This window comes from Mobula hypostoma, chromosome 4 (assembly GCF_963921235.1).
Source record: "Mobula hypostoma chromosome 4, sMobHyp1.1, whole genome shotgun sequence".
Taxonomy (NCBI): Eukaryota; Metazoa; Chordata; class Chondrichthyes; order Myliobatiformes; family Myliobatidae; genus Mobula; species Mobula hypostoma.
The window spans coordinates 36943928-36959970 of NC_086100.1; the positions used below are offsets into that span (position 1 = coordinate 36943928).

Sequence of the window (16043 nt, forward strand, 5' to 3'; positions counted from 1 at the left end):
GGAAATATTAGGAACACAGCAAGTTAGCTGACATTTATAGAGAGAACAGGCAAGGTTATCTAAAAGTACGATTACCTGGTTGCATCATTTTTTCCTTCACTTAGTCTTGTGTGTTTGAAATGAGGTTTCACTCTGCATAGGTCACATATGTGACAGTTACGGAGCTCAGTCTAGAGTCCAGGTGCTTTACAGCTCAGAAACAGGCCCTTTGGCCCAACACATCCATTGTGTCATTTGGACAACTTCATGGATAGGAAAGGTTTAGAAAGATGCAGACGGGTTCAAGAAGGCATCTTGGTTGGCATGGACAAGATGGGTCCACGCTGTATAACTCTGACTTTAGCTGATGTGAAACCTAAAAATGGGAATCGCATTAGCGAGAAAATTTTTAAAGCCAGCTAAAGCAGTAGTGTGACTTGGAATTCATCATGGAAGCAAATCCTTTGGCCCAGCTCGTCAATCAAAGTGCTCATCTAAGCTAGTACCATATTCTCATGTTTGACCCATATCCCCCTAAATCTTTTCTAGCTATATGCTTATGCAAATGTTTTATAGTATTGTTGTTGTACTTGCCTCAACGACTTTCTCTGGAGTTTGTTCCATGTACTCACCACCCTCTGTGTGAAGAAGTCACCTATCGGGTCCTTTTTAAATCTTTCTCCTCTCAACTTTAACCTGTGCCCTTTCTTGGGACAAAAGAGCTTTGAACAACGACCAACCCAGACATTGGAAGTTTTGAGAGGAGGTCCACTGCCCAAGTACAAACCCCATTTCCAAAAAAGTTGGGATATTTTCCAAAATGCAATAAAACGAAAATCTGTGATATGTTAATTCACGTGAACCTTTATTTAACTGACAAAAGTACAAAGAAAAGATTTTCAGTAGTTTTACTGACCAACTTAATTAAGTCAGCATAGTTTCCTCAAAAGAAAATCTTGCCTGAAAAATCTGTTGGAATTCTTTGAAGAAATAACAAGCAAGCTAGACAAAGGAGAATTGGTTGATGTTGTGTACTTGGGATTTTCAGATGGCCTTTGACAAGGTGCCACACATGAGGCTGTTAACAAGCTACTCGTAAGGAAGATTCTAGTGTGGATAAAGCAGTGGTTGATTGGCAGGAGGCAAAGAGTGGGAATAAAGGGTGACTGCCGGTGATTAATGGTGTTCCACGGGTGGTGGGGGAGGTGTGGGCTGTGTTAGGATCGATTCTTTTTATGTTATATGTCAGAGATTTGGATGATGGAATTGTTGGCTTTGTTGCAAAGTTTGCAGACGATATGAAGATAGGTGGAGGGACAGATAGCTTTGAAGGAGTAGAGAGGCTACAGAAGCACTTGAATTAGGAGAATGGGCAAAGAAATGGCGGATGGAATACAGTGTCAGGAAGTGTATGGTCATGCACTTCGGTAGAAGAAATGAAAAGGTTGACTATTTTCTAAATGGAGAGAAAATACAAAAAACAGTCACAAAGAGACTTGGAAGTCCTTGTGCAGGATTACCTGAAGGTTAATTTGCAGGTTGAGTCTGTGATGAGTAAGGCAAATGCAGTGTTAGCATTGATTTCAAGAGGACTAGAATATAAAAGCAAGGATGTCATGTTGAGACTTGTAAAGCACTGGTGAGGACTCGCTTGAAGTATTGTGAGCAGTTTTGGACCCTTTTCTTAGAAAGAATGTCCTGAAACTGGAGAGAGTTCAAAGGGGGTTCACTAAAATGATTCCGGAATTGATTAGCTTGTCACATGAAGAACATTTGTATCTAGGCCTGTATTCATTAGAATTCAAAAGAATAAATGGTGATCTCATTGAAACCTAAGGTGGATATGGAGAGGATGTTTCCTATGGTTGGAGAGTCTAAGACCAGAGGACAACGCCTCAAAATAGAGGGACATCCTTTTAGAACAGAGTTGAGGAAGAATTTCTTTAGCCAGAGAGTGGTGAATCTGTGGAATTCTTTGCTATAGGCAGCAGTGGAGGTCAAGCCTTTATGTGTATTTAAGGCAGAGGTTGAAAGATTCTTGATTGGTTGGTATGATGGGATATAGGGAGAAGACTGAGGCTGAACGGAAAATTGGATCAGCCATGATGAAATAGCAGAACAGACTCAGTGGGCCAAACAGCCCAATTCTGCTCCTATATCTTATGGTCTTATTTCTTAACCATTTAATGTCAGTATACTGATGTGCATAATTTAAATTCTACTATAAAAGTGGCATTCCTATGGAAAATGGAAGTGGAAGAAAGGTTGCCAATTGCTTGGCAAATCTTTATTCCACATTCCCTATATTACTGGCTTTTTCCCCCCACTCTCAAGAACAAGAAGTGCTACCTCTGGAGCTTTCCAGCACATCTGGAGAGGCATTGTTTTTTCAACCATCTGTGACAAATCTTTCTTCTTTTGAACTTGAATGAATATTTAGCCTGTTCCCTTACAGTAGTGGGATTCAAATCCTGCAATGTGGGTGGTCATCACGTCTGCTGATGTAGAATAGTGACATACTATTTTTTGAGTAAACATCTTTATATACAGAGGTAACAATTCTCATCTGGGGTTCAGTTACGCATTCCCATAGCAGTTGCTCTCTGTACCATTATGTGTGTCACCAAATCAAAATGATTGGTAAAACTAATGAGATATTTATGCATAGTTGGTAATACAGAAGTTGTTGGTTTCATGTAATGAATGATAATTTGAATTTAAAATTAATGTTATTTTACATTTAATATTTTCTTTGTTTTATAGAACACCAGAACAGTGCCCAAGTGTGGTGTCTCTTCTTTCTGAAAGTTATAACCCCCACGTGCGGTATGGTGCTGCTCTGGCACTAGGCATTTGCTGTGCTGGAACTGGCAACAAGGTGAGATTATATAGTAGTTTACAGTTACTAGATGTTCTGTGTCCCTATTGTGTAAAATTGGAGGCAACTTTAATATTATTTAACCCAGTTAACTCACTGTAGGGCATAATATCAGTAAATTTAATATCTGATTTAATTTTTGCAACAAGATGTTGACCTCTCTGCATGATTGCGCAGAGCAAAGCCGGAACTTTTAATCAGTTGAACTCTCAACCAGTGGGCATTCATTTGAAACCGATCTGATGTGCTTTGCCAAAGGTATTTGAAGAAATACTTTGAATAGTAAGACCCATTGAAATAATTGATGTATCATAAAAGAATGTGGATATTCTGTCCAGAGCATTAATCATCACAGTGAGATCCACCACGTTTTATTTTTCTAACTCTTTTATTCATTTAGGTTCCCACACAGACTTTAAAGATCAACAACAAATATCTTCTAATTCGTTAGTCATTCAGCATTTGTTGGTTGGTATGCAGAATCCTCTACTTTGAGGAGTTCAAACACAAGCTGGGTGATCACTTTAGGTACAAATCTGTTGTGTCTACAAGCGTGACATTGATACCACTAAAAGACTGATTCTTTGGATTTTCAAGTTATTAATGTCTAGCTCAGAAATTCCAGAGTGTATCTAAAATCTAGCTTTTACATTCATCATTACGAATATTTCCATACTCTTGCAGGAAGCTATAAATCTTCTGGAGCCCATGACTAATGATCCAGTGAATTATGTCCGCCAAGGTGCTCTGATCGCATCTGCTCTGCTCCTCATCCAGCAAACAGAAATCACATGTCCAAAGGTAAGGCTGATTACAAAATGTGCCTTCAGTCCATCGAGTCATAGAGTAATATGATATGGCAGAAGGTCACTTAGCCCAATTAGTCCATGCTGCCCACAGCATCCACCATGCTGATCCCAGTTGCCTGAGTTTAGCCTAATACCCTTCCATCCATGTACCTGTCCAAATGCTTATTTAATGTTGCAGTTGTATCTGCCTGGACCATTTCTTCAGGCATTTTATTCCAGGTACTCACTTGCTCTCTGTTTAAAGAAGTTGCTTCTCAGGACTTTCTAAAATCCCTCCCTCTAATCATATACTTATGCCCTTTAGTTTAGGACTCCACAGCCCCGCGGAGCCGACTGTGAACACCTACCTTATCCACACCACTTATGATTTTATAAACTTTTGAGGTCACCCCTCATTCTGCTACACTCCAAGAATCAAAAAACACTACAGCGCAGAAGCAGTTGCTTCGGCCATTTAGTCTCTGCCAAACTATTAATCTGCCTAGCCCAATCGACCTGCACCGGGACCATAGCCCTCCATACCCCTCTTATCCATGTACCTATCCAAATTTCTCTCAATTACTAAAATTGAACCTGAATCATCACTTGTACTGGCAGTTCATTCCTCACTCTCCCCACTCTGAGTGAAAAGAATCCCCCTCATGTTCACCATCAACGAGTGGTCCCCAACCACCGGGCCGCGAGGAAACGATATGATTTGGCAATATGAAATGATATGAGTCAGCTGCACCTTTCCTCATTCCCTGTCACGCCCGCTGTTGAACTTTTAACGCACGCGAGGTCATCAATGACCCAGAACGTGCAAAGGAATGGGTCCGTGACCCTTTTGTGAATGTCCCCGGTGAATCATCCAGGGACAAAATTGAGTGTATTAGCCACTAATAAGTGACTTATAGTTGACTTATCACCTATATTCCGGTCATGGCCAACAGCCCCCCCCCAGTCGGCCGGTCTGCAAGAAATATTGTCAATATTAAACCGGTCCACAGTGCAAAAAAGGTGGGGGACCCCTGCCATAAACAGTTCACCTTTCAGCGTGGGAAAAAGATCAACTCCTCGAGCTTGCAAATGACGGTGGGCAGAAAAGTATGTTTGACGTAACATCTCTGCCGGCATTCTGGATCACAGTCAAAGCTGAATATCCTGAGATAGCCACGAAAGCACTGAAAACATTGCTTCCATTTCCAACACCATATCGCTGCGAAGTGGAGTCTTCTGCAATAAATGCAACGAAACTAAATTGTGGAATAGATTAGACATAAGGAACCCCCTTCGAGTATCGCTGTCTCCCATCAGCCCTCGATAGGAGGGTGTTGTTGCAGGAAAACAAGCCCAGGGTTCCCACTGATACAGCGATATTGGTGTGTTGCAATGATTTTATATGTTCATACGAGGAAAATATGCGCTGTGTGTTTAGTATCCAAACATTACTTAAAATGTTATGATGCTATTGACTTATAAGTGACTTATAATTCAGTGGTCCCCAACCTCCAGGTCACGAAGAATGCAGCGGTACAGCGGTAGCCAGAACACACCCAGCACATCTTTAAGAAAAAAGCTGAAATAAACAACCTAATTGTTTAGGTGCTGCTCGGCATGTAAATGTCGGCCCAGATCAGAGGCGATTGCCGATTGTGTTGCCTCTGATCTGGGCCAGCATTTACGTGCCGAGCAGCACCTAAACAATTAGCTTGTTTATTTTGGCTTTTTTCTTAAAGATGTGCTGGGTGCGTTCCGGCCACTGCTGTATTCTTCGTGGATCGGTATTGGTCCGCGGCCTGGAGGTTTGGGACCACTGTTATAATTGACTTATCACTTCATGCGAGGAAAGTATGAGCTGTGTGTTTAATATTAAATTCGTTAGATAAACCCCTTTAGAAACAAAATTGAGTGTATTAGCCACTGATAAGTGACTTATAGTTGACTTATCACCTATATTCCGGTCGTGGCCAACAGCCCCCCCCAGTCGGCTGGTCTGCAACAAATATTGTCAATATTAAACCGGTCCACAGTGCAAAAAAGGTGGGGGACCCCTGCCATAAACAGTTCACCTTTCATTCTTAACCCATGACCTCCAGTTCTAGTCTCATTCAACCTCAGTGAGAAAAGCCTGCTTACGATTACCCTATCTATATCCCTCATAATTTTGTATACTGCCGTTAAATCTCCCCTCACTTTAGGGAATAAAGACCATAAGACATAGGAGCAGAATTCAGCCATTTGGCCCATCGAGCCTGCTCCACCATTTAATCATAGCTGATCCTTTTCTCCCCTCCTCAGCCCCACTCCCCAGCCTTCTCCCTGTAACCTTTGATACCATGTTCAATCAAGAATCTATCAAGTTCTGCCTTAAATACCCCCAATGACCTGGCCTTCACAGTTGCATGTGGTAACAAATTCCACAAATTCACCACCCTCTGGCTAAAGAAATTTCTCTGCATCTCTGTTTTAAATGGACACCCCTTTATTCTGAGACTGTGACCTCTTGTCTTGGACTCCCCCACCAGAGGAAACATACTTTCCACATCTACTCTGCCTAGGCCTTTTAACATTTGAAAGGTTTTCAATGAAATTCCCCCCTCCCCTCTAAATTCCAGTGATACAGACCCAGAGCTATCAAACGTTCCTCGTATGATAAGCCTTTCATTCTTGGAATCATCCTTGTGAACCTCCTCTGAACTGTCTCCAATGCCAGCACCTCTTTTCTTAGATGAGGAGCCCAAAACTGTTCACAATACTCAAGGTCAGTCCTCACCGGTGCCTTATAAAACCTCAGCATCACATCCCTGCTCTTGTATTCAAGACCTCTTGAAATGAATGCTTACATTACATTTGCCTTTCTCACCACCGACGGGACTTGCAAGTTAACATTCAGGGTGTTCTGCACAAGGACTTCCAAGTTCCTTTGCATTCTCAGATTTTTGGATTTTCTCCGCATTTAGGAAAAAGTGCATGACCATGCATTTTCCAAAATTGTATTTCATTTGCCACTCTCTTGCCCACTCTCCTAATCTGTTTTACGTCCTCTGCAGCCTACCTGTTTCCTTAACACTACCTGCCCCTCCTCCAATCTTTGTATCATCTGCAAACATGGCAACAAAGCCATCTATTCCATTATTTAAATCATTTATATACAGCATAAAAAAGAAGCAGTCACAAGACTGTCCCCTGTGAAACACCTCTAGTCACTGGCAGCCAACCAGAATTTTTTCCACTCACTGCCTCCTACCAATCAACCAATGCTCTAACCATGCCAGTAACTTTTCTGTAATACCATGGGTTCTTAACTTGGTAAGCAGCTTCATGTGTGGCACCTTGTCAAAGGCTTTCTGAAAATCCAAATATACAACATCCACTGCATCTCCTTTATCTGTCCTACGTGTAATCTACATTTGTCCCTTCTGTACATTTAAACAAGCGTCATTGCCCTGCGAGAAACCTCGTTGCTATGGCTTGCTCCTGCCGCTGATTGGACTGTCAGAGGAAGCCTGAATGCCCGCGTAGCTCTCCTTTCAATCAAACGTCGCTGACGCATGAGAAGCCTCCTCACTGTGGCCGGTTTCTGCCGTTGATTGGATCATTGGAATATAGTTCCAACTTGTTCAGCCTTTTCCTATGACTCAGGTCCTCAAGTTCTAAAAACATCTTTGTAAATCTTCTCTGCACTTTTTCTGATATCTTTCCCATAGATGGGTAACCAGATATCTTTCCCATAGATGGGTAACCAGAACTGCACCCAATACTGTAAATTTGGCCTCACCAGCATCTTAGACAATTTCAGCATAACATTCCAGCTACTGTACTTAATACTTTGATTATGAAGGCAAGTGCGTCAAAAGCTCTCTTTGTGACCCTATCTACTTGTGATTCCACTTTCAAGGAATTATAAATATGTATTCCCAGATCCCTCTGTTCTATGGCATTCCTTGGTGCCCTACCTCTCACTGTATCAGTCCTACCCTGGTTTGTCTTCCCAAAGTGTAGCACCTCACACCTGTCTGCATTAAATTCCATCTGCCATTTTTTAGCCCATTTTTCCAGCTGGTCTAGATACTGCTGCAAGCTTTGATAGCGTTCTTTGCTGCCTGCTACGCCCCCAATCTTGGTGTCATCCGCATATCTGCTGATTTAGTTTACTATATTATCATCCAGATCGTTGATGTAGATGACAAATAACAATGGACTTGGCACCATTCCCTGTGGCACACCATTAGTCACAGGCCTCCAGTCAAAGAGGCAACCATCCACAACCACTCAGTGGCTACTTCTGCAAGGCCAATGTCTAATCCAGTTTACTATCTCTTCCTGAATGCCAAGCAACTGAAACTTCTTGACCATCCTCCCATGTGGGACCTTGTCAAAGAGCTTGCTGCTGTCCATTTAGACAACATTCACTACCTTGCCTTTTTCAATTTTCCTGGTAAATTGCTACCATGCACAAAGCCATGTTGACTATCTTTAATCAGTTCCTGTCTTTCCAAACATTTGTATATCTGGTCCTATCCAATAACTTGCCCACTAGTGAATCTATAATTACTAGTGAGGTCTATAATTTCCTGGCTTATTTTTAGAACCTTTCTTAAACAACAGAAAATTAGCTATTCTCCAATTCTCTGGCACCTCACCCTTTACAAAGGACGTTTTAAGCATCTGTGCTTGGGCCCCCACAATTTCTGAACTGGCCTCTAACAAGCTCCAGGGGAGCACCTTGTCAGGCCCTTGGGATTTATCCACCCTAGATTTCATCAAGACAGCAAACACCTCCTCCACTGTAGTTTGTATGCGATTCAGAATCCCATTGCTCTTTTGCCTCACTTCTATAGACTCTGTGTCCATCTGAGTAAGTATGGACGCAAAAATCCATTTAAGATCTCGCCATCTCTTTTGGCTCCGTGCATAGATGACCACTGTGATCTTCAAGATCAATTTTGTCCCTTGCAATTTTTTTTACTCTTAATATATCTGTAGAACACCTTGGGATTCTCATTTACGTTGACTGCTACAGCAACCTCATATCTTTTAGCCCTCCTGATTTTCTTCTTGTTCTCTTGCATTTCTTATATTCCTCAAGTACCTCATTTGTTCCTGCTTCCTATACCTGCTATGTACCTCCTTTTTCTTAACCAGGGTCTTGATCTCTTAAAAACCAAGCTTCCATAAACCTGTTATCTTTGCCCTTTATTCTGATATGAAAATACAAACTCTGTACTCTCAAAATTTCTCCTTTGAAGGTCTCCCACTTACCAAGCATGGCTTTGCCTGAGAACAACCTATCCCAATCCACACTTGGCAGGTCCTTTCTTAACCATTAAAATTTAGAATCTCAGCCTGAGGACCAGTAATCATAATGGGATTGTGGTCATTAGATGTAAAGTATTCCCTGTCACGAACTTCTGTCACCTGCCCCGACTCATTCCCTAATAGAAGATCTGGTATTGCACTTCCTCTAGTTGGGATTATGCATTGATTAAGGAACCTTCCTTGATCACATTTGACAAACTCTTTGCCATCCGGTCCTTTTACAGTATGGAAGCCCCAGTGAATCTGTGGAAAATCACCTACTATCACAATCTTATGGTTCTTGCAACAGTCTGCGATCTCTCTACAAATGCACTCTTCTGTATCCCACTGACTGGTGGGTTGTCTATAATATAATCCTATTAACGTGGTCATCCCTTTCATATTCCTCAGTTCCACCGAAAGAACCTCAATGGACAAGCTCTCCATTCTGTCCTGTCTAAGCTCTGACTAGTAATGCCACCTCTTTCCCTTTAATCCCTTCAGCTCTATCATGTTTAAAACAACAGAATCCCGGAGCACAGAGCTCCCAGTCCTGCTGCTCCTGCAACCAAGTACCACTAATGGCTTAGTTGAGGTCCTCCATTGGTCAGGGTCAACCATGAATATTGCGTCCTAGCTATTTACGTGATACGCAAGCTAGGTCAGTATGATATGGAGTGCAAGCTGTTGCCCGTGCAGCAGGCTCCCCCTCTCCACGCAGCCGATGGATCCAAAGGAACAGTTGAGACCAATACAGTTTGGCAGCAGTGGCATCACAGAAGTTGTCAGTCGGTATTGAACTTAATGTGGTGTAATAATCCAATCACAAACAAGAGAAAATCTGCAGATGCTGGGAGTGCAAGCAGCACACAAAAATGCTGGAGGAACTCAGCAGGCCAGGCCGCATCTATGGAAAAGAGTACAGCCCTGCTGAAGGGTCTCGGTCTGAAATGTCGGCTCGACTGTTTTCCATGGATGCTGCCTGGCCTGCTGAGCTCCCCCAGCATTTTGTGTGAGTAACTCAGCTCTTCTTTCAGTTAGTCCTGACAAAGGGTCTCGGCCCGAAACGTCGACTTACCTCTTCCTAGAGATGCTGCCTGACCTGCTGCGTTCACCAGCAACTTTTATGTGTGTTGCTTGAAATTCCAGCAACTGCAGATTTCCTCGTGTTTGCGTTTTTAAATTCACTACTGCGAAGCCTCTTCCTGTGATGCCTACACTGAAGAAGTTTAAATCTTCTCTTCGACGGGAGTTCAGTGAAACCATCTCTCACTGCTCCCCATCTGTAATTTCTTCAGCTCTTCAACTTTTCGACCACATTTTGACTCAGACTCCTGCTCTTGGCTCCATCCCTCCCCCTCCTATCTTCTCCTATCATTTTGGATCTCCCCCTCCCCCTCCCACTTTCAAATCTCTTACTAGCTCTTCTTTCAGTTAGTCCTGATGAAGGGTCTCGGCCTGAAACGTCAACTGTACCTCTTCCTAGAGATGCTGCCTGGCCTGCTGCGTTCACCAGCGACCTTGATGTGTGTTGCTTCAAATCTTTCCTCTGGGTTTGCTACCAAAGCCCTCCCCATGAGTGGGTATAGCTGCAAAACAGCTGAGTTTTAAGATCAGAGATTTTTTTTCTAGATGAACTGCCAACCATTGCTAGAGAACCCCATTTGCCTGAAGCATCTGTTTTTAAGGTGCCTTTACCCCTTGTTCTGTCAGTATAAACGGTCTGATGAGATTAGTACCTAAACCACATGAGGCCAGAAGCTGGACTCGGTTGTCAGAGGCTATTTGAGTCACACACCATTGGGATCGTTCAATAGGCAATGAGAACTTATCCCCACTACTTCACCTAGCTATATGAACGTCAAGGAACCTACTAACAGCTATAGTATCATAATAATTCCACATTCTGATCCATGCTCTAAGCTCATCTGCCTTTCCTACAATACACCTTGTATTGAAATGTACACAACTCAGAACATTAGTCCTATGATGCTCAACCTTTTGACTCCTGACTTTGTATATAGACTTAACAACATCTTTCCCCACTAACACTCCACTATTAACTCTGACACCCTGATTCCCACCCCTCCAACTCCAGTTGACACCCCCCCCCCCCCGTTCAGGTCCCACATTCCCTGGAAGAAAATTCAATGATCCTAAACTCTGAAGCCCTCCCTCCTGCATCATCTCCTTAGCCACGTGTTAAACTGTATGATCTTCCTACTTCTGACCTCAAAAGCACATGGCACAGACAGCAATCTTGATGTCACAACCTTGGAGATCCCATCCTTGAACTCAGCATCTAACACCATGAACTGACTTTGCAGGACCTCATCACCACTCCTAACCATGTCATTGATACTGACACGGATGGTGAGTTTTGGTTGCTCACCCTCCCACTTAAGAATACTATGAACTCAATTGGAGATGCCCTTGACCCTGACACCTGGGAGACAACCTACCATCTGGGAATCTTTTTCTTGGGTATTGAACCTCCTGCCTTTTCCCCTAACTATTGAATCCCCTTAACACTACAGCTCATCTCTTCTCTCTCCTTCCCTTCTGAGCCATGGAGCCAGATTCAGTGTCAAAGTCCTGATATTGGCTTTCCGCTGCTAGGTCATGCCCCCAGCAGTATCCAAAGCCATATGCTTGTTTTTGATGGGAACAGCCACAGGTATATTTTGCACTGGCTGCCCATCCCTTTTCCCCTTTCTGACAGTAAAGTTACCTGTGTCCAGGACCTTGGGTGTAACTACGTCCCAGTTTATCCCATTGATCAACCCCTCAGCCTCCCAAATGATCCGGAATTCATCCATCTCCAGCTCTAATTCCTTAACACTGTCTGTAAGACGCTGCAGCTGGATGCTTTTCTTACAGGTATAGTTGTCAGGGACACTGGAGGTCACTCTGTCTTCCCACATCCCGCATAAGGAGCAATCCACTATCCTGCCTGGCATCCTCATTGCTCTTAACTGCAATATGAAAGAAAATGTAAACCAAAAAATTAACCCACAGCCTCTGTCTCTCCTTGCCAGAGCTTCCAAGAGCCAAAGCCTTATCTCACCACTCTAACACTGGCCTGCTCACAGAATGGACAATCCGTTATACCTAACTTCTTTTTCTTGGACCTTGCCAAGTGCCTAATTACACAAACTTCAACATCTCTTAGTGATGTATGGCACGCAGAATGTTGCATGCAGAAGGAATTAAGATTCAGCATGACCAGCCTGTCCTTATAAATCAGACCCTTTAGTCCAGTTAGTATCCTCATAACTCTCTTCTGCATCCTCTCCAGCTCGATAATGTTCTTCCTATAACAGGGTGACCAAAACTGAACACAGTACTCCAAGTGCGGTCCCACCAGTGACTTGTATAACAGCAACATGATATTCCTTCTCAAAAACTTGATGCCCTTAATGATCAAGACTACTGTTAACTTGCAAATATTCAGCAATCCCTTAACATTGGCTTGAAACAACTTGGGTCTGAAGTATGGTTTGGACCTAAACCTTTTGATTAGGGTAACATAGTTACAGCCAGTACAAACTGACCGACAAAAATTAAAAGTCAATTAGCAATATTTAGAAACTTTCAGATGCTCTCACCTTTGCAAATAAACATTAAAGAGTGTTGAGGAGTCGAGGAGCCTACCCTGCTCCTTTTTTATTTCTTTGTTTGTTTGAAAGTGTAAGCATGATTTTGCATGTTGAGGTGGCAGTGAGGAGTTGGAGGATGGCTATTCCTGGTGTTTGGATGATGGAATTTATGGTGTTAGATTTAGATTTACTTACTTATTTCCAGGGCATCAAAATATTCAGTGAAATGTATTATTTGCACTAATAATAATACACCAAAGTATGTGTTGGGGGCAGCTTGCTAGCGTTGCCATGCATTCTTTCGCCAATATAGCATGCCCACAATGTTTAGCAGAACAACAAAAACAAAACAGAGCAGTTGAGAACATCCAATGTTAATGTAAGAAAAGTCAAAGTCAAATTCTATCCTGAGCCTTTGTGGCCCATCAAGCCGGTGCTTATGCCGGTTTCTGTGGCGTGAAGCAACTGAGAGTACAAGACTCCCTCCCCCCCCACCCCCAGATAGGACGCCAGTCTATTGCGAGGTTAACCCCCAGCATTTCCCGATACCCATTTTCAGCTGGGTGGACTGGAGCAGTGTGTGGTTAAGTGCCTTGCTCAAAGACACAACGCACTGCCTTGGCCGAGACTCGAACCCGCGACCTTCAGATCATGAGCCCAATGCCCTAACCACTTGGCCACACGCCACACAATATAAGAAAAATATCAGTAATATTCTCTCCCCCCCACCTTTTTATTCTGGCGTCTTTCCATTTCCTTTCCAGTCCTGACGAAGGGCCTCGGTCTGAAGTGCCTGAAATGTTTATTAATTTACATGGGTGCTGCTGACCTGCTGAGTATCTCCAGCATTTTGTGTGTATCCCCTGCCCTCATCTTTTAATTCTGGCACCTTCAACCTTTATTTTCAGTCCTGAAGAAGGGTCTCAACCCAAAACGTTGACCGTTTATTCATTTCTGTAGATGCTGCCTGACCTACTGCGTTTCTCAGCATTTTGTGTGTGTTGCATCAGTAATGGAAAACCTTTCAAATTTACCAAGAGCAGCCAAGAGAGAGAGGTCCAGACCATGTGGTGAACCTTAAGAGGCCAATACTAGGTTGACATCACTTCTGAACATCCATTACCTTTCAGTGATGTCTTTCGTGGTGGCAGATGTCACATTGGTTTTAACAGCTGCAGTTTTTTAATGCATTATGTGTATAAATAATACTTTTACTGATAAGCTAACTATATTCACTAGAAGATTATCATTATTACCAAATATATAACTTCTTGGTGGCAGTGAAAATTTCCAAATTAGAAAGAATCAAATGGTTATGACCGTGTTGGGTTGCACTTTATTTTTGTAAGCCAAAGGGCTGGATGTTCACAGTGATAAAACATGTACTAATTAAAATAACATAATCTTGCCAGCAAAACTATATTTACGTATCACACTAACATAATAAAAAGTCCAAAAGTATATTAAAACTTTTGTTATGACAGTAAACACTTCCAAAACAACTGATCATTTGAGAACTTTTTAAGAAAATAAATTTATACTTAGTTTATTTGTGAAATAAAGCCTGCACTGTACGTGTGAAAAGCTCCTATAGTCTGACTGAGCGTCTGGAACAGAGTTCAAGTACATTAACTACAGTTAATGTTCAATTGTGATTCAACAGTAGAAATTTTTGAAAACTTTCAGTATTTACAGAGCACTAGTGTATTCTAGAGTTCATGCTGTGAGGCAAGTGTCTGCAGACTTCTACAAATAGAAACGTGGTTTTGACCATTTACAAAAACACTGATTGAAAAGCTGGAAAAAATGATGCCACTGTTAATCAGCTTTCAATGGAATATAGAACTGGTGAATAGAAGATTTGTAATTTTAAAAAGAACTAGGCAGTGCTAACTTTATATGTAACACACATAAAAGTTGCTGGTGAACGCAGCAGGCCAGGCAGCATCTCTAGGAAGAGGTGCAGTGGACGTTTCAGGCCGAGACCCTTCGTCTGGATTCCAGGGAGCAGATCCTAAGTCCCACCAAAGGACGAGTTGCTCTTAAAGGTCAGTTCAAACATCTCTGATGGTGAGAAATATTAAAATGCTTGGAAGTGATCTAAATAAACTCAAACATATTTTAAAATAACTTTAATTAAGCCTGCTGCGTTCACCAGCAACTCTTATGTGTATTGCTTGAATTTCCAGCATCTGCAGAATTCCTGTTGTTTGCGTTTAAACTAACTTTATATGTGATCAGTTCCTCTTAAAGCAGTATGTCTATATAAAATTAAATAGGAAATTTGAGAATTTAGACAAGAATGGGTGAATCAGTAAAGAAATGAAGGTACATGCCGTGATGGCTCTGGAAGAAGGACGACACTTGCTGACAGCCCCGAGCATATCCTCGGACTGTGTTGGTTGTTGACGCAAACAATGCAATTCACTGTTTATTTTGAAGTACATGTGACAAATAAGACTATTCTTTAAAGGAATTGAAACCATCAATACATCAGTGAACTTTTTTAAGTGAGAAATTAGCATGGAAAGTATGTGGCACTTTCAAAGAGCAGTCTGACAAAAAGTTTGTTCTTCATGTCCAAACACACATAAACAAAAAGCTTATCAGAATATGTCATGCTGATAGGTAATACCCTACTTGTCCTTACAAAGGTATCCTTGCTTCAAAAGATGCTGTTTTTTTAATCAGACATTTCTAACGAAATGTTAATTTTGTAATGCAACCAGTGGGCCAAGGCTCTTTCCTACATTAAAAGGATCGTTAATCTAAACCTTTACATGTTAGACAAACTATTTTTTATAGCAGTCCCAAATGTACTGTTGATCTTTTACTGCACCATATGTTGGATCAGGAGCAGAATGTGTCGTGATTCTAAGCAAACAATGCTGATCCTGATGAGGAACTGACCTAAGTTAGCATGGCAAATCCCAAGTTGACTTTGATGATACAAAGATAGGTGGAGGGGCCGGTAGTGCTGAGGAAACAGAGTCTGCAGAGAGACTTGGATAGATTGGAAGAATGGGCAAAGAAGTGGCAAATGAAATACAATGTTGGAAAGTGTATGGTTATGCACTTTGGCAGAAGAAATAAATGGGCAGACTATTATTTAAGTGGGGAGAGAATTCAAAGTTCTGAGATGCAACGGGACTTGGGAGTCCACGTGCAGGATACCCTTAAGGTTGACCTCCAGGTTGAGTTGGTGGTGAAGAAGGCAAATGCAATGTTGGCATTCTTTTCTAGAGGAATAGAGTATAGGAGCAGGGATGTGATGTTGAGGCTCTATAAGGCGCTGGTAAGACCTCACTTGGAGTACTGTGGGCAGTTTTGGGCTCCTTATTTAAGAAAGCATGTGCTGACGTTGGAGAGGGTACAGAGAAGATTCACTAGAATGATTCCGGGAATGAGAGGGTTAATATATGAGGAACGGTTGTCCGCTCTTGGACTGTATTCCTTGGAGTTTAGAAGAATGAGGGGAGACCTCATAGAAACATTTCG

At 42.2% G+C, this 16043-nt stretch overlaps 1 protein-coding gene across 1 annotated transcript in view; it reads left to right on the plus strand.

The window, feature by feature from the left end:
* The window catches only part of psmd1 (proteasome 26S subunit, non-ATPase 1), a 109189-nt gene that overhangs the window by 76865 nt on the left and 16281 nt on the right, over nt 1-16043 (plus strand). The window contains exons 17-18 of the mRNA XM_063045633.1: nt 2743-2857; nt 3542-3658. Of these exons, the coding sequence (XP_062901703.1) occupies nt 2743-2857; nt 3542-3658 (232 nt within the window). The remainder of the gene's footprint in view (nt 1-2742; nt 2858-3541; nt 3659-16043) is intronic.